Here is a 27,986-nt window from a genome sequence, read left to right on the forward strand (position 1 = left end):
CTAATGGTCATGGGTCGCTTTACCTTTACACTGCTACTGGACATTTATTTATTTATTTATTTATTTAAATCACTGGGGAGCATTCTAGAATTAAACACACAAGGTAAAGCATTTAGGCATTCCCAATTTTGGTAAATTAAATCATTAAATGGGTCTCCTCTAGATGAATCCCAAATCTCCTGCTTGCCTACTTCAATCTATCCACCCACCCGCTATCCCAAGCACTGAGCGATGGAGGAGATGGGGGAGAAAACACCCCTTGAGTGCGTCGAGTTCGGCATAGCTCAGAAATCCAATTCAGCAGCTTATCCCAAATGATAATTTAATATGCAGAGCAAAATGGAAATAAAACCCTATATCAGAACATTGGTCTAATTGTCCATGCACAAGTTAACACGGCAAAAAGCAGTTGCCACCTCTGGTGCTGTTGGCTTCGAGCAGCAGTTGTAGTTTGAGTGGGGTCACGAGAGACAAAGAAGTTTGGAAACGGCATTTTAAGCACCGGTGATCCAAGTGGGTTTGATTGACAGGTGACCATTGTTTATTTGGAGATCCAAATATTGTGCCAAATCCTGGCCAATGCATTAACCTTCATTCAAGGTTCTAATTTGCTCAGAAGGAACCAAGTGGAACCAGTAAGACCACAGAAATGGATTGGGACTGAAACAAATCACTCAGTTCATTGGTCTACAAGTTCACTGGTATTATGAAAGATTGTGGAATTTGCAGATAGAAAATAAAACAAGATAGAGCAACTTACAGAAGATGAAATTTAAAGCAACTTAAAACAATGGATATAATGTGTATAAACAACGGTATGAACTAATAAGTAACAATGACAAAGCAATCAGTCAGAGGCAATAGCACAATCTCCTCCCAGCTCCTCCCAGCCCATCTAGTCATAGAAACAGTTAAATGTGTTTCTTTTTTTTCTACCTTCAGTTTCGTTTCTTCTGTTCTCTAGAGGTGGGGTCGTTTACAGGAAAAGCGAAAGCGCAAAGCATAGAAACTTAACTCGCAGGGAACGAACGTAGGCACTGCGCTTTACATCTCACGTAAGTATATGCATTTAATTTTGATGATTTAGGTTGTCAGCTATAATTTTTACCTGACCATATTCCTTAACCTCTGCTTGCAATAAACAGAAAAACATAGGTGGATTTTGTGTGTGCTTGTGTGAAAGCAGAATAGCTAATGGAGTCTTTCACGGCTATTAATTCAGAGGTGCAAAGTCAGCTCTCAGATAAAAGCCACTTCAAAAGCTAAAACAAGTAGCAATTGCAAAAATACAAGTTACTGGAAGCATTAAATACTCTGATAAACAAGAAGCCTTGCTCCTCGAAATGGAAGCAAATCAATGAAATTTTGGAGGGAGGGAGGGGGTGTAAATTTAACAAACATATATCAGTGCGATCCTAAATTAGCACAACAAACTTGAGAACACGAATATTTAATGTTCATCAGATCATTGTGTTTTGGTGCTCCCAAGTTTTTGTACAACAGTTATGTGTACATAATAATAATTTATTATTTATACCCCACCCATCTGGCTGGGTTTTCCCAGTCACTCTGGGCAGCTTTCAACAGAATATTAAAATACAATAGTCTATTAAACATTAAAAGCTTCCCTAAACATATACATTTTCAATAGCTTTTTATTGTCAACCCCCCCTTGCCAAATTAAGGTTGGATTCATTTTTGCACTGTAGTTGGGCTTCCTTTGAACATTTTTATGGAAAACTTTAGATTTTCTGCTCCTTTAAAAGCAATCTTAAAGCTGTAGATAAGCTTTATATTTGGAATTGTTTTTAAAATAATTTATTACATTTCAGGATGGGCATAATATTTTAAATATATTATAAATATTGGCGATTGCCCCCCCCCCCAAGCTTGCATACAATCTCTAAGCCTTGAATAACTGCCTAACAGGTAGATACCAACACATGCAGCTTCTCAATGCTGTGCTGGAAGAGCAGAACCTGTTGAATTTCTACCCATGACTTAGCTTCTAAAGGCACAGAACCCCCACCAGAAAGGAAGGTGGTAATGTTAATCTAATCACGCTATTTGTAGCCTTTGTTGCAGCTAATCTATACTGCTAGACAGTAACAAAAGGGCAGGCAAACAATTTATTTGTGAGGATATCCACTTAATCTATTAAAAGTGAATGCTCATTCAGTCAGATTTCTTATATCCTGCTAGTGGCAGGCCCCATCTTGAATAAATAAATGCTCAGGATGGGGAAATAGTTCAATTAGCATTTGCTGGATCAGAAGAAGAAGAAAAGTCTTTATTTGCCTCAGCCACTAGCCATAGCAATGAAACAAAATGTACTGAAGATAGAGGTTTAAACGTTAACTATAGAAAATACATTTTGGAGGTTTACATCAGTTATTATTATTATTATTATTATTATTATTATTATTATTATTAATACCCCGCCCTCCCCAGCCAAGGCCGGGCTCAGGGCAGCTAACAAGCAATAATAATAGGTTGAATGAATACAACTTAAAAACAAGATTAAAATACAACAATTAAAATATTGAAACATTAAAATATTAAAATGGAGGAGAAATGGAGGAGAAAGGAAAAGAAAAAAGAAAGAGAGGGAGGGAGGGAATCAAACTGGCTCCAAGCCAAAGGCCAGGTGGAACAACTCTGTCTTGCCCTGCGGAAAGAAATCAGATCCTGCAGAGCCCTGGTCTCATGAGGCAGAGCGTTCCACCAGGCCAGTATTGAAAAAGCCCTGGCTCTGGTTGAGGTTATTCTGACTTCCTTAGGGCCCGGGACCACTAGGGTGTTGCTATTTATAGACCTTGAGGCTCTCCGTGGGGCATACCGGGAGAGGCGGTCCCGTAGGTATGGGGGTCCTAGGCCGTGAAGGGCTTTAAAGGTCAAAACCAGCACCTTAAATCTGACCCTGTACTCCACTGGGAGCCAGTGCAGCTTGAAAAGCACTGGGTGAATATGCTCCCATGGCAAAGACCCCGTGAGGAGCCTCGCTGCAGCATTCTGCACTCGCTGGAGTTTCTGGGACAGCTTCAAGGGCAGCCCCGCGTAGAGCGAATTGCAGTAGTCAAGCCTGGAGGTGACCGTTGCATGGATCACTGTAATAGATCTTATTCTAATTGCCCCCGCTAAAAACCTTGCAGTTTTCGCTGTCACCTGATCATCTTGATCTGCTCAAGGAAGAACACGGTAGCAATGGTTGAGCAGCCCAGCATAGACAATATTAGAGGGGTAATAATAACCTCAAATCTTTATAAAGAGGGCAAGCCAGAAGCACATGAGCCACTGACTCAATACTGCCATCTCCCCAGGCACATAACTATTTTTCCAGTGGAATTGTTTGAAATCGACTCTCAAGTACAGCCGAAGGCAGCATATTCAGTCTTGCAAAAGTGAAAAGCATGTCTGTATTTTGGAATTGTTAAATTTGGCAAATAGGGTGTTAAAATGACTAGGTGGAAAATAATCATACCATGGACAAAAATTGTGGCCAGATGATTCTGTCGCTCGATATCATACAGGTGCTTTCTCTGTTGAATTACAGATTTGGTGTTGGACATTTGCTGGATCAATTACTCCAAATCCTTAGAGAGCAATGCTGTTTATACAAAGACAGTGTGTGTTCATTCTTCAACAATTTTAGGGCTACCTGCCTGGAAGCCATGGCATTTTCTGGGAAAAACCCATCTGAAATTATATGGAGGGCTAGAAGGAAATTAGCAGAAGATCTTCTTCTAATCGACTCAGAGCTGATCTTGGATGTGGCAGATTCCCACCTGCTCCTCACACAGGGGGAGTTCTTCTCCCTGAGTGAAATAAAGGATCCACAAGCATTTGTGGAATGCCTGATCGAGTTAGTGCTGGGAAAAAGAGAATCAACTCAGGAACTATTCTTGGACTGCCTGGAAAACCTGAGGCAAGCCTTCCCAAGCCTTCAGCCCATTTCTGAATATGTAGAAGATGGTGAGTAACACTTTTTGAAACCCGGAGGTGCTTTCTGTTTTTCCTAAGGGTTAAATTCTCACCTGCAGCAGCACCAAATTCTCTATGTCTTAAAGTCCTCTTGCGCCTTGAATTTCGTCCAAAGCTGTTAGTGCTGCTTTTGTGAACTTTCGTTTACATGATTATAAGTTTGGGGGACCTCCCCCACACCCTAGAAATTAATAAATGGTAGGATTTTGATTATTTGGGATGTGAAGGGAGAAATACAAGTTGCAGAGGAATTCCTGAACTAATTTATGCAAAATGACCTGGCCATTAAGGGCCATTAAGAAACAATACAGGGGGATTGAGGGCCTTTGGCAATGCAAGAAAACTGTCCTTCCTCTCACCCCAGGTCAGGGATTTGGAAGGTTGCCAGGATAAGTGTGTGTGGTTTGGCTTGGTTTTCAAGCTCAGTTATGGCAATGAGTTTCTCTGCTGGCTGGCCTGTGCTGGGAAAAAGGTAAGGGGAAGGCAAGCCTGATAGTTCTCCAGGACCTCTCAGGTGCTTTGGATTTAGCTTCAACACAGGGTGGATTTGATTTAAATCAAATCGATTTAAATCACTATTCAGTAAGACTTGATTTAAATCTTTTTCTTTTTTGACAGAAAGACTCATTCTTGCTAGTTTAATCTTATTATTTACAACCAGATGAAGGTTTCATTTTTGGAATAATAAATTTTCAGAGTAGTTTTTACAATTATATCAAAAATTACTGATTTGGTTATACTATTAGAAATATATGGACAGATAATTACAAAATTATTTTGAGGTTTAATAAGTTAGCTGTTTATATTTGGATAATTTTTCTGCTGTACGTTACTGGAAGGAGCAAACTAATCATTTCCTTAGTAACAATTTAAAAAAATTATTTAACAAAAACAATAACATTATAGCATATGTATCCATGTTTGTTAACTGATGTGGTTAAACAACTTTTTTTAAAAAACAACAACAACAACTTAGACAGAGTTTTAGCACACATGAAAAACTTAAAACAAATCCTTATTTCCTGATGAATAGCCTTTGGACTATAATGCAACTTAAACAGGAAACTATCTTTAGAAAGATTTTTCCTCCAAAAGCATTTTATTTTAAAAATGAAATTTAAATTAAAAAATCTAATTTTTTTAAAAAATATATTTTTAAAAAAGCATTGGTTTTTATCTACACTTTATCTACAGTTAATTGTAAAAGGAAGGAAATTGAATTTGTAATGACGAAGTATTGAGCCCCCCCCATCTGACCTTTTCGTTTTGTTATTTATTTATTTTTCAATAAATTTTATTAGTATTTTCCACACAATAACAACAACACGAAAAATAACAATACACAACACACAAAAACCGACATTCGAAAAACTAAAAGTTATTTGTTTGGTTTTTTTAATCTGATTCTTTCAGATCAGTTGAATCTCAGGAATGACCTTCAGGTCCCAGACTCTGTTGAATTCTCAGGGGAAAGAAGTGGATCCAAGAGCATGGATCTGGCTAGATCTGAAAACCAGGATGCTTCCCAGTCCCAAGAGGGCGTAGGAGAGGTTGAGACTATAGGTTTTCCTGTATCCTCAGAGGCAGGAAGTGGATCTCAGAGCCCAGATGATGCTGTTATGCTTCCAGGAAATGCAAGCAGCACTGAGGACCCAGATGCCAGTCTCCTGCCCTCCAGCAAAGAAAGAGAAGTCAAGACTCCAGATGCCCCGGATGTAGCTGAGAACCCCAGTGCTGCTGCCATGTCTACAGAGAACAGAGATAGAGATGAGGATCTAGAGAGCTCTTCATCTCCGTGGATAGGAAGTGGGGCTGAGAGCCCAAGTGCCCCTCCATCTTCCAGCAAAGGAAGTGGAGCCAGCGATGGGAACTGTGGCAAATCCGAAGGAACAGGAAGTGGGGTGGAAATTCCTGGCATCTCTGCATCAAAGGGAGAAGAAGAGGGAGCCGGACAACAGGATAGCTCTGAGAGAAAAAGGACAAGCGGGTCTCCCACAAGAAGGGAGAGATCTGAGAAATCAAAAGGAGGTTTGTATCCACAATAGAGGTGACTCTGGATGAGATGAGTTGTTGCTCAGTAGGCCAAAGCCCCAGTTGTAATTAATTGAAGACTTGCTATAGCAAAAGTGAATTTTTAAGAAAGTCACTTAAAACAACTGGATATCTAAATCTGACTCCAGTGCAGCATATATTTTGTGTGCAGCTTTTGTTTCCTTGCTGTAAACCACTTTAGTAGTGGTGTTTTGGGTACAGAAATCTGGGGAGTAACAAATACATACTTCTTACCCAAATATATACTACTTAGAAGCAGAATAATTATATATACACAGGGATGTTGATTCTGCAACACGTCTACTGGCTGCAGAATCTTGACTCTTGATGCAAAAACCTAGTATTAATTTTCTTTTTTCCTTGACATTACTCAGGTATAGATAAACCGTATTTTGGCTCATAAGCCTTGAGCAGATGACTAGGAAGTCCCTGATTTCTGTGCGTTCATCAAAAACCACAGAAAATATGTATGCGTAGTGCCAATTCTCATTTTCTAGTTATCTAGACACTTAACAGCTTGTATGTGCATGACTATAAGGTTGGGGCCAGGATCTGTGGGCCTGATCCTGACTCCCTCTACACATTCATCTTATGAAGAGATCAAATTGTACAGGGTTACTGAGGATGTTTATTGGTGCTTTCTTGATTTCTCGGCACAGCCTTCTTCCAAACCTCAGAGGATCTAGCCAGGATGCAGCTCATGAAATCAACACCCGAATTAACCCCAGCTGAAAAGAAATCCTATTCCCAGAAGACAAAAGGGAGTCTGATGGAGGATGTTCCTAATGAAACAACCATCAAAGGGTAACGTCTATACTTAAATTATCATCAAGGTTTTGATTTGTAAAAACAACATTATTGGGTGATTTATGGGTCCTCAAGAACTGCTGTTATCTTCCCTCTTTCTTTGGTTCTGTCTCCATTAATGTTGTAAATTTATTAGAAAAAACAATAATTGCAAGGGCATTAAACAGCCACTTGATCTGCAGAAACGGGCACCGTCAAACCTTTCTGGCATTGAGGGCAAGCTGGACCACTGGCTTGGTTTGTTTGTTTTTTGCAAAATAGTCTGCTAATAAAGGGCTAGGAACAAGGCTGATTAAAAAGTTGGCACTTTATTTTAGAATTCTGTTCTCTAGGGCTGAATTATTCAATCACTTCAGTGTTGCTCTTGAAAGATCTCTTACTCCTACATATGAGTACCTGAACTTTCCATATGAGTACCTGAACTTGGAGGCTCCTCTGTGTGTGTCACCAGCATCCTCTCCCAATTGGGGTGATGACTTTGCCTGTCTCTCCATCTTGTCTGTTATTTTTCTGGTCTGAAAAGATCCAGGGTCCTCTTAAGATGGCTCTTGGTTAAGGGGAAGTGACTAAGCAGAGACTTGGTGTGGGATCCACTTTGAAATCAGTCTCAAGAGTAATCAAGAGTCTCTTGTTTTCTCCCCTTGAGGCTGAGCGCGTAGTGAACTTCTCTTACTTGCTTAGAAGGTGCAGATAAAATAGGAGGCCAGCAAAAACCAATAAAAGAATGTCTTCCTTAATGTATCGGGGAGGGAGACAGAAGGAAGCAACTCATTCCAAAGTGAATTTAGGATGGCGGGGGGGGGGAGCGCTAGGCTCACAACCACCCTGTAAAGTAGGTTAGGCTGATGGGTTCATAGTTCAGTGGATCATGTTTAATTTATGTTTATGTTTTTTTGTAAACTGTTGTGATATTGTTGGCATTCATCTGTCTCAAAAGACAATGGAGTGCACCTCTGGGGGTGTAGCCCAACTGTGTGTTAGCAGAACCAAAGTGACCTCCCCAGGGAATTACATTACATCAGTATATAAATATATTTATTTTTTATTGGATTTATATACCGCCCTTCATCATAATATCCCAGGGCGGTTCGCAGAATATAGGATAAAACCAAGTAAACAAGTAAAACGAAACAGCAAAACAATAACACTCCCCTTCCCACAGACACATTTAAAAGGCTGTAGAATATTAATCAGCCAAAGGTCTGGTTAATATAAATATTTTTATAAATAGAAGAGACAGTGTGGCATACAGGTCTGAATCATAAATAAAATAAATAAAGGAAATAAAAGAAACAATAAAATTTTATTTTCAATTTATTTTCACTTGGAAAGAGGGTGTGGACTGCACGACCCCCCGACCGCGGGGAGACGACACGCGGCCAGACCCAGCCTTGGCCGGCCGCCGCGTGCCCCACGCGGCGGAAGGGACGCGTCGAGAGAGAACCCCGCGCTTCTGCCGCCCTGCCCCCTGCGGGCCTCCGGAGTTTCCCTCCAGTCGGCCGGCACGCCCGAGGGGGCCTCGTACAGCGGACAGGCCCGCGCCCGGAGAGGTCCGAGGGGGCCGCCAGTGGCAGGGGCAGCAAGCGGAGCGCCTCGCGTGGCCGAGACGGGAGAGAGGGTGGCGGCGGCGCGCGGCGGCCGAAGCCTTCCCCCCTGCCCGGTGCCTGTCTGCCCGGTGACGGGACACCAGAGGAGAAAGACCCGGCGGCGACGCGAGTGACGGCGCATCCCTCTTCCCGCTCGCCGGCCCAGACGCCCACTGCTGCCTGCCGGGCGGCCCCCGGCCGACCACCCGCGTGCATGCCTGGAGGGGCTCCCAGCGCGTCAACGGGCAGACACCGCCGCCGGGCGGAGGGGTCGCCCGCGCCCTGCCCTCCGCGGAGATAGGGAGGGCGGCGGGCCACCGTCCCCGACTGCCGACGGGCCACCGTCCCCGACCGCCGACGGGCCGCTCCGCTCGGGGGCAGTGGGGGGTGGCACGTGCCTCCTCGCTCCGACTGCCCGGTGGGGCGCCGCGGCGGCGCCCCGCTCGATCGCCAGCCCGCCCTTCCCGCCTGTGCGGGTTAGGGCCGGGCGTGGGTCCGCCGCGCGTACCCCGGCCGGCGCCCCTGTCGCGCCCGGCGGCGTCCCGCGTCGGTGGCCTGGGCTCGCTCGCTTGCTCGTGGCATCGGCATGACGTGGCGGGTCGGAGCCTCGAAGCACGAGCGGCTTTAAGAAAAAAGCGCAAGACGTTTTCGTCTTGCGAAGCAAGCCCCTAGGGAAATTCGTCTAGCGAAGCAACGCAAAACCGAAAAACCCTTTCGTCTAGCGAGTTTTTCGTCTTGCGAGGCATTCGTCTTGCGGGGCACCACTGTACAGCTGGTTTAAATTCATTCTGCTATGTTTCTATCAAGGTTGAGCTGACTATAATAGTAAGGCCAGGAGGAGCCTGGCTCTCACTCTTATTTTCTCTTTCTTTGTTCTCATATTCTGTTCTGTATGCTTAGTGTTAAGGTTAAGTCTTATTAAAAGTTTCTATGTTTTATATCAAGTGCTGCTGTGACGGGTGCGTCACCACTTTTCCCCCTCACACCATTGGGCCCACTCTCACTCAGATGAATTGCCCCCACCTCACTGAAAAACCCTTTACCCAAAGGTTTTTTTCCCCCCCTTCCCTCATAAAATTCTAGCCCAGAGTATCCTGTGGAGGACCTTTGTGAGGGGGTAACTAGTAACTTGGAGTCTCAGACAGATTTTCTTTAAATAAACAATAAAAGATTTATTTAAGGCAAGATAGTATATAACACAAATGAATTAAACTTAGGTTACTTCAAGAATACAGTGCGATTTCACTTTAATTCATCCTCAGTTGTTTTTGCGTTATAGGTTTGGTTCCTTTATATGGTGATACTTTCTTTCAGTTATCCACCCCCTTTAACACTCCTGCTCCTGAGGTACTTTAAGTAATAGACCAAAGGGCTCTCCACTCCTGCTCCTTTTACTGGGTCTGGGGGTTTCTTCTTTTCCTAAGAAGAATTTCTCCCCTCCAGGCTAGATTTGAGTCCCAAGTTTGCTGTTTCTTTCCAGCTCCTAATTCTCCTGACTCAACCTCAACCTCCCAGTAAAATTCCTGTCTGTTCCTCCTATAGGACACCACACTCTGTCCTTCACAATCCACTCAGAGTGGAAGTTGATTTTACAGAACCAACGCTTTCTCCTATTCACTCTTTATATCTCAACCTGTCTCCTAACCTGTCTCCCTCAATTCCAACCCTCTTACTCCCTTAACTTTGTAATAAACGAAAATCTGCCCTTATTCCCTTAACACAAGAACCCTTTTAGAGTCCTTTGCAGGTTCTCCATCAGTCAGAGAAAATAACAGAGGCCAACCAGAGAATATTGAGAAGCAAAGCAGCTAGTAAGCCTGATTTTTATTGAACTGTTGCAACAGGGTGCTCCCCTCACCCGCAGGAAAGGAGGAGGGACCCAGAACAATGGCGCACAAGGCCTTATAAAGACTTTTGAAATTGCCATCCTGTAGATCAAGACCACCCCCAGAAACATCATACATACATCACAGAAGGGGTGTAGCTTAAAATCACCCCCCCAGACATATCATACCTACATCACAGAAAGGGCAGGCTACAGCAGAAATCTGAGTGGACTGTTTACCTCATAATCTGAGTGGGTTGTTTACCTCCTGTCTGGCAAGTTACCTGTTAATGCTTACTTGATTGATACCCTGGGGAGCCTGGCCAGTCTTTTGTAATGATAAATACTTAGTTCCTGAGCCAAGTCACAGGCTCACCCTATTCATACACAGACATACCCCTTAAGACAGGATTTGTAAAGGAAAAGACAATGGGGAGGCTTTTCCATTCAGGGAAACCCCTGAACCCAGGACCTAATCCCTGCAATGATATCACCCAACCAAACTTCGTTCCCTGCATCGGACAGATGCACGCCATCCCTCCTGTAGAGGGCCTCATTGCTGAACTGGATGCTCGGGTGTCTGATGACAAACCCGCCCAGATCCGCCACTCTACGTTCCACCGCTCGCTCTAAAACCTTTCTCGCCTTGTTGACTCCGACTGGGCTCCCGCAATCTCTCCATGTCCTCCTCTCCAGCAATGAGGACCAAATTATTGTAACATGTGGGTATGCAATGACCAACTCGGTCAGATCGTCAAAAATGTGCCACCTCAGATCAATCGCCTTGCGATATGCGAGATCATTTTCACCCAATTGAATCACAAGGGCGTCTGGCGGCCCCTCAGCCGCAGCCCTGGCCATCACCACCGGTTTGAATTCGCTCCAGCGCATCCCTCTACGCGCTATCCAAACCAGCTCCACCCTGGGATGTAAACTCAGGTTGCCGCCCAGTCCAGTTCGCAAGGCATGAAACTTGGCCCAGTGCACGATGCTGTGGCCCACCAACCAAATGCGCAGTCTCGAGGGCTCTGAAAGGCAAATAGAAAGGAGGGTGGAGGTCAGGGGTGCAACATGCAGTCACAAGTTGTTTCTCACGTACGCTTTGTACGCGTTAGATTTCCACCTCCCCATTTCCTTGATTCTCTCCGTGGGGAGCCCCATAAGTACTGCAGCGGTGGCTGCACCAATACGGAAGGAGTGTGCAGCAAATTCAGACGCCGGAAAACCACCCGCCGACAGCGCCGACCGCATAACCCTGGTGAATTGGTGCCTAGTAAGGCGAGATCCGTCCGCATGTATCAGAAGCGGACCAGGGCCGACAGGCCTTAGGTAAAGAAAACGCCGCGTGTCCCGAACCGGACAAGGGCCCCTTCCATAAACCGACTGGAGCCGAAGCAGGGCCCCCTTGCTTTGCTGATCTGTCTTGGAGTTTCGGACCCGCACCACGAGATCGGTACTAGAGAGGGTCAGGTCGCTCAACAAAATTCCCCTCTGAGGCTGGGTGGCTTCCCCTTCGCACACTACCTCGCCTACGCGTAGGGCGCCAAAGAAAGCAATGGAAAACGCTGCGGAGAATAAACGCGCTTCGTATTTTGACCAGCAAATTTGACGAAGGGCCTTGTGGATCTTACAAAGTATTTCATAAGTTACGGGTCGCCTACTGTCCGTGCCAGGGGGTTGCTGCCTGCGCCATCCCTGCAAGGCTTTGCGCACAATGAAGGCTGCGCATGGGTCCTTTTCAAAGAGTGTTTTACAGAAGTAGGAGATCCCCGCCGAGTGAATGTTGAGTGTCTTAGGGGCCCGGCCTAACTCCCTCAAGTGTGCGAGGTAGCGGAGCACCTCCCTGGTAGAGGGAGTGGAGTGGTTACTTGGGCCAGGGGTGCGCGCCCTAAATTTTAAAAATTCCACCCACGCCTTCTTATAGGACCTCATCGTGGACGGGGCCACTGCACCGAATACTCCCTTCATTATATCTCGCTCCCAATCCTCCAGAGATGCTCCGGGAAAGGCATCGATGATTGGTCCGCTTCTGGCGCTAACGAGCGGAAGCGCTCCATCTGGAAACGAGATAGAGCATCCGCGATATCATTATTAATGCCAGGCACGAATTTGGCCGAGAAATAAATGTTATGTTCCAGACACAGCAGGACAAAGGCACGCAGAAGGTTACCCACCCTGGTGGACCGCGCAGACTGCCTTGAGAGAACCGCTACAACTGCTTGATTGTCAGTGTTAAAACAAACCCTGTGATTCCGAAATTGATCCGCCCACAGATGTACAGCCACAACAATCGGGAAGAACTCCAGGAAGGTAAGGTCCCTGGTAATGGGTTGATTTTGCCAATCTGTGGGCCACCGTTTAGCACACCACTGGCCGCGGAAGTAAACCCCAAAACCCAAGGACCCGGCTGCATCAGATTGAACTTGAAAGTCGGCATTAAGAAGCAGGGTGTCCTGCCATAATGATATCCCGTTGTACTTTTCCAGGAATTGCAACCAAACCCCTAGGTCAGCCTTCACCTGTTTGGATAGCCGCACCCTGTGCTGGGGTGCTTTGAGGCCCGCCGCCAGTCGCGCCAGACGCCCGCAAAATGGCCGCCCTGGGGCAACCACCCTGCAGGCGAAATTTAAATGGCCCAGCAGGGATTGGACCTGTCTCAATGTTATTTTCTTTAGAGGCAAGAGCTGCTGTATGGTTGTTCGGAGCGCCACCAATTTTTCGACGGGTAAGCGAGAAGTTTGGGCTATGGTGTCCAATTCGATGCCCAAATAGACTAGGGAAGTGGCCGGACCCTCTGCTCGGCGGCTAGGGGTACCCCTAATTCGCCGGCTAGGGATGTAAAAGCCTCTAGCAGAGAGGAGCAACGTGGCTTATTATCCGCGGTCAAAATAAAATCATCCAGGTAATGCGAGACGCCAGACGATCCCGTTCTGTTACGAAGGGCCCAGTCAAGGAACGTGCTGAAAGACTCAAAGGCCGCGCATGCAACCGAGCAGCCCATGGGCATAGCTTTGTCAATGAAATACGCGCCGTCAAATTTAAATCCCAACCATTTGAAGTCCTCCGGATGAACCGGAAGGAGGCGGAAGGCAGACTCTATATCGCATTTTGCAAGGAAAGCACCCTGACCAAATCGACGGATCATCTTTACAGCCTGATCAAACGAAGCGTATTTCACTGTGCAAAGCTCCTGAGGAATCCCGTCATTTACCGAACCCCCCCTAGGATAAGAGAGGTTGTGGATCATGCGGAATTCCCCTGGGGCCTTTTTTGGCACAATGCCCAGCGGGGAGAGGTGAAGCCCCTGGAAAGGCGGTTCGGGAAAGGGACCAGCCACCCTACCAGCCCTGATTTCTTTCTCTATCTTCTTTCTGGCTATGTCGGGCCGTTCCCTCACCGATTTTTGGTTGCCCGTCTCCCTGGAGCTTGGTGGCGTGGCCACCGGGATCCTAAATCCCGAAGAAAACCCTTCCCACAGGTATTTTGCCGCAGTCTTATCAGGGTACTGTTCCAAAAGGTTTTTGAGTGGCTGTAGGCGAACGGGGGTGAATGCCAAACCTAAGTCAGTGTTACTGGCGATTGCCGGGACCTTGACGGGATGCACCGGGGGCACCTCTGGGATTGGTATGGAAGTACCCCCTGCCCCCCCGAAAGGGCTGTTGCCTATTCTTGAAGCACGCAGAAGCGGGGTGATTGCCCCAGCATTGCTCGCATTCGTGCAGATACTTACAGAAGGGGCGAGAGCATACGCCCCTGTTAAACTCCCAGCATTGCCGACGTTTCTTTGGCTCAATCTTACCCACTTTCGCTGCCTCCTGACTTTTCTTCTCGATGTAGGGGTTTACATCCTCTCCCCAGTAGTTAGGATCTGTGAGGTCCCATCGCGTGGTGGGGTGGAGAGAAGCATTCCTTCGGAAGTTCTCGTCGTACGTCAAAGCAGCATTTTCGCCTGCCAGAGCACGCGCCCGCCTCACATGAGCCTGATAAGCCACTAAATCCATGGCGCGGTGGGGATAAGCTGCACAAACTACACCCATAAAAACCTGGTACCCGTCTAACCAGTTATCGAATGTGCGTTCCGCCCTGGGCGTTCTATACCTCCTTCTACCATAAGAGCGTCTCTTCTCACCTTTACCTGTAATTTTTGTTGGAGGGAGTAGAGTAAAAATATCCACGTAATCCCCATTGAGGATTTTATTCCTCTTCCTTTGTGACAAGTGGTTCCCCAAAATGAAATCCGTGGGTTGATTGGTGGCAACCTTAACGTCCTCCACCAATGCCCCATCCTTCCAATACAGCACCCCGTTAAAAACCTTACGGTGGGAATTGGCTCTCCTTTCATGGGCCCATAGGGGGATCCCATGATTCGACTCCCCAATTCCCCAATAACCATCCATAGGCCCCTCAGAATCCGAGTCTGATGAGGACGTACCTGATTCCTCCTCCTCGGTATCCGAATGCTTGCTCCTCTTCTTCTTAGCCGACGTGTGTTTCTTTTTGGCCTTCCTCTTACCCCCCTGTGTCGTGCTAGTGGAGACGTCGGTCGCTGAGCAAGAAGGCTGATTCTCCACTGTTTCGCCTTCGGAGCCAGAACCCGCACTGTCCTCGGTGGAACTGTGCACCTGCTGCTCCTGAAAGACACTTGGTGTACCTATAGCTTGAGAGATGGTTTTACCGCCGCTCCCTTTCTTGGGTGCCTTCCCCTTACCTTTGCCCTTTGCTGGGGCCTTGCCCTTACTGGTAGCCTGCGTGGTTTTCCTGGAGCGGGCAGATTGCGCCCGCGCTCCGGGTCGCCCACTAGCTGCGGCGTCTGGCTGAGCACCCGTTGCCGGGGAAGGCGCCTGGGCAGCGGCAACTGATGGACCCTGTTGTGCCCTGGCCGACGGTGCAGCCGAGGAACCAGACAGGCCCTGGATGGGGGGTGGAGTATCAGGTATTACGTCCTGCGTTGGCTCCAGCACTGGCAGCGCCGCTGACCCGGGTCTACACTGTCTGTAAAGGGTTTCGAACACCCTGAAGAACTGGTTTAACGTTTGTGGGTCACAAGTTATAACTGCAGTTTGCGCGCCATCATTGCTTGTGGAGGGGGCCAGCAGGCTGCTGCCAGTGGTGGGCTGCTGGTTTCCGTCGGAAGCCATAAGTGTTTTCGGAGTATGTGCGTATATAACACTTCCTTTGTTAAGAGACTATTTTGTTACTGTGTTTTATTCAGCAGCTAATTATCCTATTCGCCGTGAATAAATTGCTGCCCTGTATCTATTTAGAAGTTATTTATCGAATTTTTTTTTTAATATTATTATTATTACTTTTTATATGTTATTTTTATTTTATTTATGCTTATCCGTAAAAGTTTTTTTTTTTGAGTATATTTATTATTATTATTTATCTATATTTAAATAATTATATAAAGAATAAACTTATTTATTAATATCCAACGGTCACCACCTAGCCCAATGAATCCAAATTGTCAGCTGCCCAATTACCACTGTCAAATAACCACCTTTTCTAGGCTAGCTGTGGCTGGAAAATGGCCCTGCAGTTAAGTGCAGGGGGGGGGGGTTTAGGCAACGAACCCCAAACCCAGGCCGAATGCGTGACCCCTAAGTTGTCTGTTTGCCTGTGCTTACACTTCCTGGCTAAATGTTTTTTATATAGCAGTGGCTGCAAGCGCGCTTCAGCCACTGACCACTGCTATGCTAATATTACTGTTCCCCGCGGGAGGGCCCCAATGCACCCCACTGAAGTTTAGAGTATCTAACTTTGCCGAAGGTAATTTGCCTTTTAACTTGCCACATTTAAGATGGCCGACGAGACCCTGCACGAGCGAACCCCCCAAGATGGCGACCAGTAGCCGATTGTATAAGCGAGTGTTATTTAATGCAGCGAATTACTTCAAGCCGCTGCAGGAACCTGCAGTCGGCTATCGCTGTCTGCTTATCCCTACCCTTGCCGTGGCACGCAGCTTTGACCGAAATGAAGCAGTGAAATAGAGCAGGGGATAAGGTCACGGGCTCTAAATTTCCTCACCAAAATGGCCGCCGAGACTTGGCCCACGTGGACCTTCTCAAAATGGCGACCGCAACGCAATTGCCCAAAACCAAAATGGCCGCCCGCACGCGCGTCACATGCACCACCCCAGACTATTGTTTTCTCACCTTTCCCTGAACTAAAATGGCGACTGCGCCCTCACAATCCTCCCCGGTGGAGGCTAGCAACAATGGTTGCCCCGGCAACGCAGACAGACAGTAATACGCACGAAATGCGTGGCGAGAGTAGCGGAGGGGAAAGGGGAACCCGGGTACTGGCAGCGATGCTATTAGCAAGGAGGTAGCGGTGGCGGGGACCCGTGTTTTAACTAAGGCACCAGATGGACAGGGGTAATTCGTTCTTAATAAAGGCAAGGCAAGCCCCCCCCCCAGGGAAGTGACCTGAGAGGCTAGAAGGGGAAAGGCACGAAAGGCGTCGGTAGTACGTTACCCCCTTTCGCCGCCGCTGAGTTCTCGCTCCGTCTGCTCGCACAGCCGTGCAGGAAGGACGTCGCTGTAAGCTGCCCCGCAGTAATTGTTCGTTGTGTTGTCAATCGGGCCGTGATCCCACGACCTTCGGCTGCAGACGCACGGCAGACAGACCCCCGTGCAGGCACTCACAGCCTCTGCCTTCTTGCTCCCTGTGGATGGGGACTCCCACTCAGGGGAAGCCCAAGCTCCTGGTGAAGATTTTCCCAAATCGGAGAGGCAGAAGCTGAGAAGTGGGGGGGGGGGGGGCAGCTGAGCCCGGCTCACGAAACAAACCGTAGTTAGATACTGCAAGGAGGAAACGCCGGCACACAAAAACCCCTCGAAAAATTCCCGTAGCTGAAGAGGAAACCAGGTGAGCGATAAAAACCTCACGGCCGATCAGGGGAGAAGAGGGTGGACCCTGGGCGTGCCCGGCTTAAATACCTTAAGCCCCGCCTCCCCCCGGCCCGCCGATAGGCGGCCAGGGTCGCGAGCACGCCCAGGGATTCCCTCACCTCTCGCGGGGGCTACCTCAGCCCCCGCGCCGCAAGGGGGAGGGGCTAGACCGCAACCCCCTCTCCTGCCCAGAGTCAGAAAGGGCTTTCCTGAGCCAAGTCACAGGCTCACCCTATTCATACACAGACATACCCCTTAAGACAGGATTTGTAAAGGAAAAGACAATGGGGAGGCTTTTCCATTTGACTTTGCAGAGAAAACACCTGGTCAGTTTGGGAGTCAAAATGGCTTCATGGCTGTTCTCCTGTGCTGCTTCAGACATGTGGTTTATATATTTATGTACATGTTTGCTTGGTACATTTATGAACCTTTATTATATACATAAGATCTTAATTTTTTATTTCAACTCCTAACACCTTGACCAACTCTCTCCTCAAACCAAAATTTTAAACTCTCCCTCCTGGTCAATCACAGGCTGCCATTCATTAACCATTTGCTGGCAGGGAAAGAAAAGAAAAGAAACACTTGTTGATGCATCCTGTCCATCAAAACCAACTTTTCCATCACAGCTGCAACTGGATTTCTATGGACTGTGCCAATCCTGAATGTATTGGATTTGTGACCATTATGCTCATTTGCCTTCAGTAGCAGTAACGCTCTGCTGGATGAAGTACAATTGCCTCTGGTCTGTTTTTTGGGAACTCTGCAGTACGTGTTTAGGTTTCTTCCTGCTCCCCCTTCCATGAGTGGCAGTCAGTACCCAACCCAACATTCTTAAGAACATAGACTATTAACTTAAAAATGGATTAGATGGTTTAATATGTAGTAGATACCCATGATGATAATGTCATTCCTAACCATGAGCGCAGATTCACTAGCAGCTAGGCAGACAGTATGCCAGATCAGGCTGCCATCTTCCCTGCCCCACTTGCCTGTGAGGAAGAGCCATTGAATGCAATAAGATTTCATTCTGTGCAGAGAGGATGAGCATTGGATTGTTCGTTAATCAGCATGCATGAGTGAAAAGAGTTCCCTACTAGTTCTAATGTTTGTTTCCCTTTTTCCATTAATCAATAAAATACATTTATTCTACCACAGATCAGTGGATTCAGTGATGGTCTCTGGTGGTGAGATAATCCGCAAGGCGAGAAAACAATTAATTGAAATCCTCCAGAAGGACCTAGAACTTGTTCTAGACGAGTTATTCTCCCAGTCCGTTATCACGGAGGAAGAATATGAGGCCTTAGACAAAACCGAGGAGGATTCCAAGAAGAAAATTCGGAAACTGCTGATAATGATACAGAAAATGGGAGAAATAGCCTGTGGCAAGTTCCTGGAATGTTTAGAAATTGCACTTCCAGGTTCAAATCAGGTTCTGCAAAATTCAATACATGGTGAGTCTGAATAAAACTTTTTTAAAAAAATGTTTTATTACATTTATTATATAAATATTACGTACGTTCCAAAAAAAGAATAGTTACACAAATGCTACGAATGCCAAAATACTATTAATAATAAGAAGAAAAATACAAAAATTAAGAAAATGATACATATTGAAAAGAAAAAAAGAGAATTTTTTTTAAGTCAAAAGGAAAATAGAAAAGGTTTACTTCCTTTGACCACTATACAGTTTATATGATCTCATATCTTTAGTTGTCTGTAATCATTTTGCATTAATGGAGATACTGTTTATTTATCTGTGGAATTTTTAGTCTAGACTAAGCCAATTATAATTTTGGGAACCGATTTTCTTCATGTAATTTGCAAAGACATCCCATTCTCTCCTGATTTTATCACTTGGTTGGTTTCTTACCATTTCTGTTAATTTCACCGGTTCGAGGTATCCACTTAATTTTAATAACCATTCTTCTTTTTGAACAAAACATTTTTCATCAGTTTCCTTTTCTGAGATCCTTAGGGAAGAGAGATGCCTTGCTGTGTGTTTTCCCAAATATGATCTATGAGATGGTGGAACAGCACCTCTTAAGTACTGTTTATACTCGAGTATAAGCCGACCCGCATATAAGCCGAGGCACCTAATTTTAGCACAAAAAACTGGGGGAAATGTATTGACTTGAGTACAAGCCAGTTCACCACACCACAAACCTGGTGGTGGTGGCAGCGGCAGAGGAATAACAAGCAGCCCAATAGGGCTGCTTTCGGGCTGCTCTTTCCTCCGTTGCCACCAGCGGCAAAGGCGGAGAAGGAGGAAGGAGCAGCCCAAAAGGACCCCACTCAAGTATAAGCCGAGGGGGGCTTTTTCAGCATAAAAAATGTGCTGAAAAAATCAGCTTATACTAGAGTATATACGGTAATTCCTTTTCGCAATTCTTCAGTGGTTCAGTGAGCAAAGCACAAAGTATTCTCTCAACTTAACGGGAACTGTTATGTTCTGTAAAGTCAGTGCTCATTGGTCTGTGTTTTGTTTTGGAGCAGGGTTACCCCTTTAGATCTTAAAAAAAAACTACTTTGTTTCTCCCCAGGCAGAATAATTTCTCTGTCTTGTAACCCTGTTTGGGCTACCTAGCCTTTGCATTCACTAGTTGAGTTTGCTATTAGACAAGAGAGATCATTCGGCAAGTGGAATCCCATGGATATTAGTAATCAGTAATGTCTTCATTTTACATTTTTGTTTTAACCACATGTCCCAAAGGCAGATGAACTGGCGGGGAGGGGGGACTTTCTCACCACCCCAGCTGCAGCAGGGAAATTAGGAAACAGCCGTGGATAGTGTATTCTTTAAAAGAGATGCTAAGAGGAAACTTGGACTTTCTGTTTTACCTTATCAGGTCTCATATTTGCATGGACAGCTTATGCATTCAGACGGCCATTGCAGTTCTACATCCTCATCCCCAGTTAATGGCATACCAACAAGTGGCTTGTTGTGGTTTGCTTTAGAATATTTGTCAGCATGGCTTTTTTGGAACAGGAATCGTAGAACTGTGCTGTTGGAAGGGAACTAATGTAGCTTATATTTTTCTCCCTAGAGCGTTTGCCTCCAGAGGAGAAGAGCCCAAGAGTATTGGGAGAGAGAGAAGAAGCAGTTCCCAAAGGTATCTCCTTTCGTGATCGGGGGTGGTGGTGGTGGAAACATTTGGTTGTTACTGGTTTCTTCAAAATAGGTCCTGCTGATCCCCTGGTCTAATTCTTCTTTCTTGCTTAGCCTTTCCATAAGCAAGCCGGGCAGGATGGGGCAAACTGGGCTCTGCTGAAGGGAGGAAGATTCCTCCTACCTCTAATGAAGTTTGGATAACCGTCTCCAGACCATTCATTTAAAGTGTATGCTCCCCCCAAAGTATCCTGGGAACTATAGTTTATTAAGTGTGATGGGAGGGGGTAAAATACAAATCCCAGGGTTCTCTGGGGGAAGCCATGGCTGCTAAAGCAGTATAGACAGGCTTTAAATGTATAGTGTGGGTGTGACTTTCAAATCTCCTTTCCCATCCAGACTTGTAGCAGAGTAGGAAGCTAGTTGATTGGATTCGTGGGAAGCACTTTAGTTAAGCAATCCAGTCTGGCTTTTCCAGATTGGATTTCTTCTTGGTAAATCCACTTTTGTTCCCTCTTAAAAACTACAATGACACAACAGTCTTCTTTGAAAGTACAGTGGATGCTAGGGTTGTGAACGTGATCCATGTGGGATGCACATTCACAACCCACAGTGTTCGCATGCGTCTGTGCATGCATGGGTTGCGATTCGGCGCGTCTGCGCATGCGCAACCACCAAAACCCGGAAGTAACCCATTCCGGTACTTCCAAGTTTTGGCGGGTCCATAAGCGCACAACCTTGAAGCGTCTGTAACCCAAGGTATGACACTAATGATAAGGCTTACTCATTGTACAATAGCAAATGTTCAGAATGTTTACCTGATTTTGCTATTTCAACTTGTTTGTTTCTAGGTTGCTCAGTTGGTGAAGAGGAAGGTGAAATTCAGAAACACCCAGAGGAAGAGAAGATGGATCTTGGAATAGGTAATCCCACCCAATCAATGGTGTAATGAAAGTGAGGGTTTGCAGTTCAGGGATATTTTTTTCCAGAGCAGGAGCAATGATATGATCTGCTGGAGAAGTACATGGGTAGCTGAGGAGCTCCTGAAGTACAGAATTTACTAATGTACCTTTGCTCCTCCTCGCTGCTGCTGTGTGGTCTCAGGTGCTGTTATGAATATTGGTCAAGCCTCCAGCAAGGTCTATCCTATTGTTGGTCCCTTAATAGGAACATGGCTTTTAAGTGGTGATTTTTATCCCAGAATGTAGCTTTTGTTGTTAAACCACTTTGAGATGTTTCACAGGAAATATATAAATAGCTTGCCACATTGGGGAAGGCAGGTTTAGATAGTTGTCCTAACGTGAATTTCTGTCTCTAGGTTGTCCAAGTCAAGAGAAAGAAGATGATGTTCAGGAAGAATCAGAGGAAGAGAATCAACATTCCATCACAGGTAATCCCTCCTAATCATCATCGCAGTGGAAAGTGAATGCAGGGTGTGTTGGAGAGTGAGTTTTGGAAGAGAGATCTTACGCTCTCGTAGCAGAATTAAGTAGAATGGTGATTGCTCCAACCACATTAAAACTGCATTATATTTACTTCTACCCTCAACCACCTTTAAACAAACATTCTCCCGCAAAAAATAGGCTAAAATAAATCACATACATTTAGCCATCCAGTGGGTGCCCAGGGAAGCAGAGGTGGCCAAGTCAGGCAGGCAGAGGCGGCCGCTGACTATACACCGCCAGCCTCGTGGGCGGGGAGAGGCCCGGGTTGCCCAGGTGGCACGCTCGCAGGTGGGCGAGGAGGCAGCGAGGGGGAGATGGGGCACATGGGAAGGCAGAGTCCTTAGTTTGGGGATGCCTGTCCTGTATGATGACCTGTCAGAAGAGAGATAGGGAAAATGTGTTCTTGTAAATTCTTCTCAATCTTTCAATACCATCTACCATAGTATCTTTCCAGAGTGGCTGTCCAAGCTAGGAGTGGGTTGCACTGCTTTGTGGTGATGTTAGGGGGTGCTCTTCAGCTCCATGGAACCATCAATGTGGAGTTCCTCTGGGTTCAATTTTATCTCCTTTGCTGTTTAACATCTGCATGAAACCACCGAGTAGGACCATCCTGGAACAGTTCAGGACCACAATACCTCTCCCCATACAAAGCAACCGAGATCCTGCAATCATCATCTTCTTGTGCCTCCGCCATTAGAGATCTGGAGGGAGGCAACATGAGAACAGGCCTTTTCTGCTATGGTTCCCTGCTTGTGGAATGCTCTCCCTAGGGAGGCTTGCCTGGTGCCTTTGTTACATATCTTTAGGCTCCAGGCAAAAACATTTTTCTTCTCTCAGGCCTTTCGCTGATTAAACAATCCATGGCCTTTTAAATGGGGGTGAGGGGGCAACTTTTTGTTTGGTATTATGGTATGTTATTGTCAATTTTAATATATTACTAAATACGTTTTTCATTTTCTACAGAGAGAAGAAAAGCAGTTATGGATATTCTGTGCAAATTAAAACTAGAAAAGCATAAAAGCAAGGCGCTCTCCCTCCAAGAAGTCCTGAAAATCAGTTCGGGGAGCTTGAAGGAATTCACCCCTCAAACCCGGGAAGATTTGCCTTGGCATTTTCTGAGGAAGATATTGGCTCTGAATGTGACAGCCAGGAGCACCAGCTTCGAAGAAGTTGTTTCTGATGATCAAGTATTTAGAAGAAATGAGAGGATTGATAAGGACATTTTCTTTTCTCTTGAAATGGGTCAGAGTCATTCTTTCAACCCCCTTGATGTCCTTTGTGCTGTTCTGCTTTGCTCTGACAGTTTCCTCCAACAGGAGATCTTCTTCAAAATGTCCATGTGCCAGTTTGCTCTGCCTTTGCTCCTCCCTCCCTTGGAGACTCCCAAATGCACCCTCATGCTCTGGGCCATGAGGGACATCGTGAAAATATGGAGGCCCCATTCCTTGGCTGAAAGCAGAGGCTTCAGGGAGGAGAGCCTGGTGTTGACATCCATGCCAACCATTTCTTTTGTGAGGATGGGGAGCTTGAGCTTCTCCAAGTCCAAACTGCTCGGTGAGTTCCTCAGCCCTGCCCAACAGCACCATAATTTCTTCATCCACAGAGATATGGAGTGTGGAGACATCCCACGAGAAATTGCTGATGGGCTTGTGGAGATTGCCTGGTATTTCCCGGGCGGGCAGAAAAGCTCAGATCTCTTTCCAGAGCCAATTGCAGTTGCAAATCTTCGTGGAGACATTGAATCACACTGGGTGCAGTTTAGCTTTTTAACACAGGTCTCCTCTGCCGTGTTCATATTTGCTGAAGCCATTGATGAAAGACAACATGACCTCTTGTCCTCGCTAAAGGGAACATCAACTCAGTTCTATTTCATCCTGGAACGCGACAGCAACAAATGCCATGAAGCTTTGGGTGTTTTAGATAAATTGGCTCCAATACTTAACCTCTGTAATTCAAACATACTAGTGCAATCTGCAAAGAGAAATAAGGCAGAGTTTGTGAGAAAGTTACGGTCAACTGTGAGAGGAATACTTAATTCTGATCCGACGTGTATGAGTGTACAAGGGATGTGTGCTGTGACATGTGAACTTTCGATTCAGGCAGACGTGGATGGCCAAGAATGTCAGAATGCCCTCCAATGTGCAGAAGGAATCACCGCAGACATAAAAGATGTAGCAAGGTACAAGCAAGAAATGCTGAGACTCCAGGGTGATCTCTGGAAAAACCTGGCCAAAGTGGAGAAAGAACTGTGCAGAATGAAAAGACAGGGGGACAAGCCTTCAGAAAAATACAGGTCTGAACTGAAGGGCAAATGGCTGGAACTGCGTAAACAGCAGAGTCAATGTGAACTCACCACTGGCTTGATGAAATTTGTTGATGCCATCAGTCATTTGAAGTCTGCAGAGAAGCACTACTTCCTGAAATGGATGAAGTTCAACCTGGATCATATTGCTAGAGAGAACCTTTCCAAGTTAAGGGCTGAGTACAAAGAGAAATGCAAAACTTCAGGAGATGATGTCCAGAAGACTGCAGAAATTGACCAATTGATATCTTCCTCTTCCTTGGGAGTTGAGCACTTCATGCGTGAGCTGGGGCAGTTCTATGAGGCAGAATACTCCATGGTTATTGAGGGCAAAATAGCAAAACACAGAAGGCAGTTTGTTCATTTCCCAAGCATTGCAGCTGACCTAATGCTAGAAGGGTTTCCTCTTGAACTGATGGATGGAGATGCATCCAACATCCCCCTGCAGTGGATAAGTGATGTTCTGACCGAGCTTCATAAGAAACTAAGAGGAAGATCCAAAATGAAGGTGATAACCATTCTGGGGGTGCAGAGTACTGGGAAATCGACCCTTCTGAACACCATGTTTGGCCTGCAGTTTGCTGTCAGCAGTGGGCGGTGCACACGAGGTGCCTTCATGACGCTTCTTAACGTCTCAGAGAATTTGGCTCAGGATCTTGGCTGTGACTTCATCCTGGTGATAGACACAGAGGGCTTGAAAGCCCCTGAACTGGCCAAACTGGAAGACAGCTATCAGCATGACAACGAGTTGGCCACTCTAGTCATTGGGCTGAGTGACATCACCATCGTAAACATGGCCATGGAGAATGCCACCGAAATGAAGGACATCCTGCAGATTGTGACTCATGCGTTCCTCAGGATGGAAGAGATTGGGCAAAGCCCCAGCTGCCAGTTTGTTCACCAAAACGTTAGTGATGTTTCTGCACATGACCAAAACATGAGGGACAGGAAGCACCTTTTGGAACAGCTGAATGAAATGACCCAGGCTGCAGCAAAAATGGAAAATCTTGGGAGGGATATCAAGTTCTCAGACATCATGGAGTATAACCCAGAAACAAATAATTGGTACATCCCTGGTCTTTGGCATGGAGTCCCACCAATGGCCCCAGTCAACAGGGGGTATAGCGAAAAGGTCTTTGATTTAAAGAAGTGCCTTTTTGAATTACTAAGAGACCATGCACATGACAGGCCTTCCAAGAATATTCTTGACTTCATTGAATGGGTGAAGAGCCTGTGGAATGCTGTAAAACATGAGAACTTCATCTTTAGCTTCCAAAATAGTCTCATAGCTGAAGCATACAACAACCTCTCCATTAAATATTCTGAATGGGACAGGGATTTCCGCAGAGAGATGCACCTCTGGGTATCTGAGCAGGAAACTCTGATTCAGAATGTGTCACCTGATAAAATTGCTTTCAATAATTTGAAATGTGAACTTCAAAAGAAACTATCATGTGGAGAAGAGCAGATTTTGGAGAGTTTGAATAAATACTTCGGGAGCGAAGCAGCAAATCTGCATCTGGTAGAAAAGTACAAGGAAGATTTTGTCAGGAGTGCCAACAGCCTCATGCGTGAACTTGAAAATTATTCTTCTAACAAACTGCGAGATGCCATTCAGATTAGAAAAGGTCTACACAAAATAGATGCTCTTCAAGCAGAATACAAGAAAACAATTGAAGGAAAGGTTGACAGGCTGCTTGAAAAATGCAGAGGCAAAAAGCAGAAATTAAAAGAAAAAGAATTAGAAAGAGAGTTTAAAAAAATGTGGAGAGAAACACTGTTGGAAATACCACCCATTTCCTTAGAGAAACGTGACATATATGCAGAAGTTGAGTCATATCTGAGAAAAAATTCATACTCTCATTTGAAACTATACACACAAAAATTAGCAGGAAAAAGAGGATTGTTAAGTTACAGAATACACACTTTTGAAATTAAAAATGACCATGTACAATCATCACTTTGGAAACGTTTATTTCATTTTAATTCTCAAATAGAGTATATGCATATAATAAAAGATGTTGCTAACTCTTTGTTGTGCAAATGCACTTCATATATTGATGAAAAGCTCAATTCTAAAGGAGATTATGATGAAACCTACTGCATTGACCTTTTGTGTATGATCAATGAGACGCTTCAACAACCTGATGTTCAAAATCTTCATACAACCCCTGGCTTTGAAGTGGACCTTAAGCTCCACATCCTGGGAGAAGCAGCTCATGCATTTCAAAGGAGACACGAAGAATTTGTTAAGGAAAATGATCCTCACATGTGCCTGGAAAAACTGAAACCCCACTATTTTGCAATTTTCAGAGATCTTTATCAGGAAAAAGATGCCCATCACATCCAAGCTAAAGATTTCTGTGAAATGTGTCTCCATCCTGCTATAGTGAATTATGTCAACAATAGACTTGGGGTGGAAATAGTGGACAACTTTCACAACAGTGAGCAGTCTATTGACTTTGGCTCTCGGAGTTTTTTCCAGTTTTCTATCCTGAAGGATCTGTTAAATGAATGGGATTTTGACCAATATGTTGAATACATCACAACCTATGAAACGTTTGTCAAGAGTTGGATACTGAAAAAAATGGTGGATTACTATACAGAAAATGAGGATCTGAAGAATCTGGAGGAAAACATTTTCTCTGCAATACTAGACAGAATTGGAAAAACATTGAACAAGCTGAGGCATCAAGGTGCTGAGACAATCTCAGAATTTGTGGAGGATTTTTCCCAAGAAATGCAGAAGGAGTTAGTCATTCCTAAGGATAGTTTAGTGGGGACACACATGAAACAGGCATTTGATCCTGGCCACTTTTTTGCTTTTGTTGAAAGCTTCCTTCCTAATTTGCAACAACAAATATTAAGCAAATTTAGAGACTTGGATATCGAATCCAAACTCTCCAAACTGCCTGTGAAGCCCCAAGATGAAATCTTCAAGCAAATGTTTGGCTGTGGGAAGCAGTGTCCCTTCTGCTACACCCCCTGTGAAGCTGGAGGGAGCGCTCATCAGGAGCATTTTGCAACAATCCATCGACCTCAAGGATTTGGAAGATTCAGATATACAAATTCAGAAAAGCTGGTATGTTCTCTGTGCTCCACCGATGTGTCCACCAATCAAGTGTTCCAGAATCAGGACACAAATTGGGAATGGCATCCGTACAAAGAGTACCGTACGTATTATCCAGACTGGCGTATCCAACCTGATCCCAGTATCAAAGCTTCTGATTACTGGAAGTACATTTTCAAAATGTTCAATGATGACTTTGCCAGACAGTACAATGCTAAACCAGCTGATCTGCCAGAGGACTGGGGAAATATAACCAAAGAACAAGCACTGAAGGCCTTAGAAGATAGATACAAATTGTAACCAACACCACCATCAGAATGCTTGCCTTAAAGACCTGGAAACAATTTTATTAAATGTATGCCATTTTTGTATGAAAATCTCAGACGTTATGCACAGTTGCCAAACATAATGTGACTCTGTGCATAATATGACAAGGTTGCATGTTGGAATTAGCAAAACAATGATGTGTTATCATTTTTCAGATTATGGTAAAAGTGTAAATGCCTTGCGCTAAAGTAGTCCAAGTCAGTAGCCATACGCATTCCTAGTTGTCTATAACCGCTTAATTATATGAAATATACCTTTTGGGGCAGTGAGGGACTTTTTTACTCTACAGCGTGCTTGTATCCATGATTATTTGCTGCCCCTATATTTTGTAATTCACATTCTTTGTCTTTCCTTTCCAAGTGTAATAAACCAATCTTTCACTCTTTCCTGGTGTGACAAACTCTTTATTGGGTATAAGGGTTGAAGGTATTAATGCATTTTAATGAGTTAACACCCTGACTCTGTGCCAAAAGTTACATTCCTATTTTAGGTCCATGCTGGACAAACATGTGGGTTCAGACATGCACATTGTAACACACATCTGTGGGCAACTTTTAGGGCAACATTTTTTGCTGAAATTTGAATTCTA

General features: G+C 45.3%; 2 protein-coding genes across 2 annotated transcripts; one reads left to right on the top strand and one right to left on the bottom strand.

The window, feature by feature from the left end:
• The first annotated feature begins 662 nt into the window (after positions 1–662).
• LOC114582821 (interferon-induced very large GTPase 1-like) lies at positions 663–27,973 on the top strand. Its single transcript, XM_028704123.2, has 9 exons — positions 663–1,055; positions 3,554–3,972; positions 5,395–6,009; positions 6,693–6,837; positions 18,303–18,598; positions 20,192–20,257; positions 21,105–21,176; positions 21,572–21,643; positions 22,662–27,973. The coding sequence occupies exons 2-9, from the start codon at positions 3,672–3,674 to the stop codon at positions 27,368–27,370; spliced, it is 6,276 nt and encodes a 2,091-aa protein (XP_028559956.2). The 5' UTR covers positions 663–1,055; positions 3,554–3,671; the 3' UTR covers positions 27,371–27,973.
• LOC144325252 (uncharacterized) lies at positions 13,083–15,495 on the bottom strand. Its single transcript, XM_077917944.1, has one exon. It carries the CDS (start codon positions 15,387–15,389, stop codon positions 13,821–13,823), a length of 1,569 nt encoding a protein of 522 aa, XP_077774070.1. The 5' UTR covers positions 15,390–15,495; the 3' UTR covers positions 13,083–13,820.
• Positions 27,974–27,986: the final 13 nt, after the last annotated feature.

Source organism: Podarcis muralis, chromosome 13, assembly GCF_964188315.1.
Source record: "Podarcis muralis chromosome 13, rPodMur119.hap1.1, whole genome shotgun sequence".
Taxonomy (NCBI): domain Eukaryota; kingdom Metazoa; phylum Chordata; class Lepidosauria; order Squamata; family Lacertidae; genus Podarcis; species Podarcis muralis.

Excerpts from the sequence above, each read along its gene's own strand:
- LOC114582821 (XM_028704123.2), top strand. The coding sequence starts at position 3,672 with ATGGCATTTTCTGGGAAAAACCCATCTGAAATTATATGGAGGGCTAGA. Across the intron at positions 18,599-20,191 it reads TCTGCAAAATTCAATACATG|AGCGTTTGCCTCCAGAGGAG; the intron begins GTGAGTCTGAAT and ends TTTTCTCCCTAG. Across the intron at positions 20,258-21,104 it reads AGAAGAAGCAGTTCCCAAAG|GTTGCTCAGTTGGTGAAGAG; the intron begins GTATCTCCTTTC and ends GTTTGTTTCTAG.
- LOC144325252 (XM_077917944.1), bottom strand. The coding sequence starts at position 15,389 with ATGGCTTCCGACGGAAACCAGCAGCCCACCACTGGCAGCAGCCTGCTG.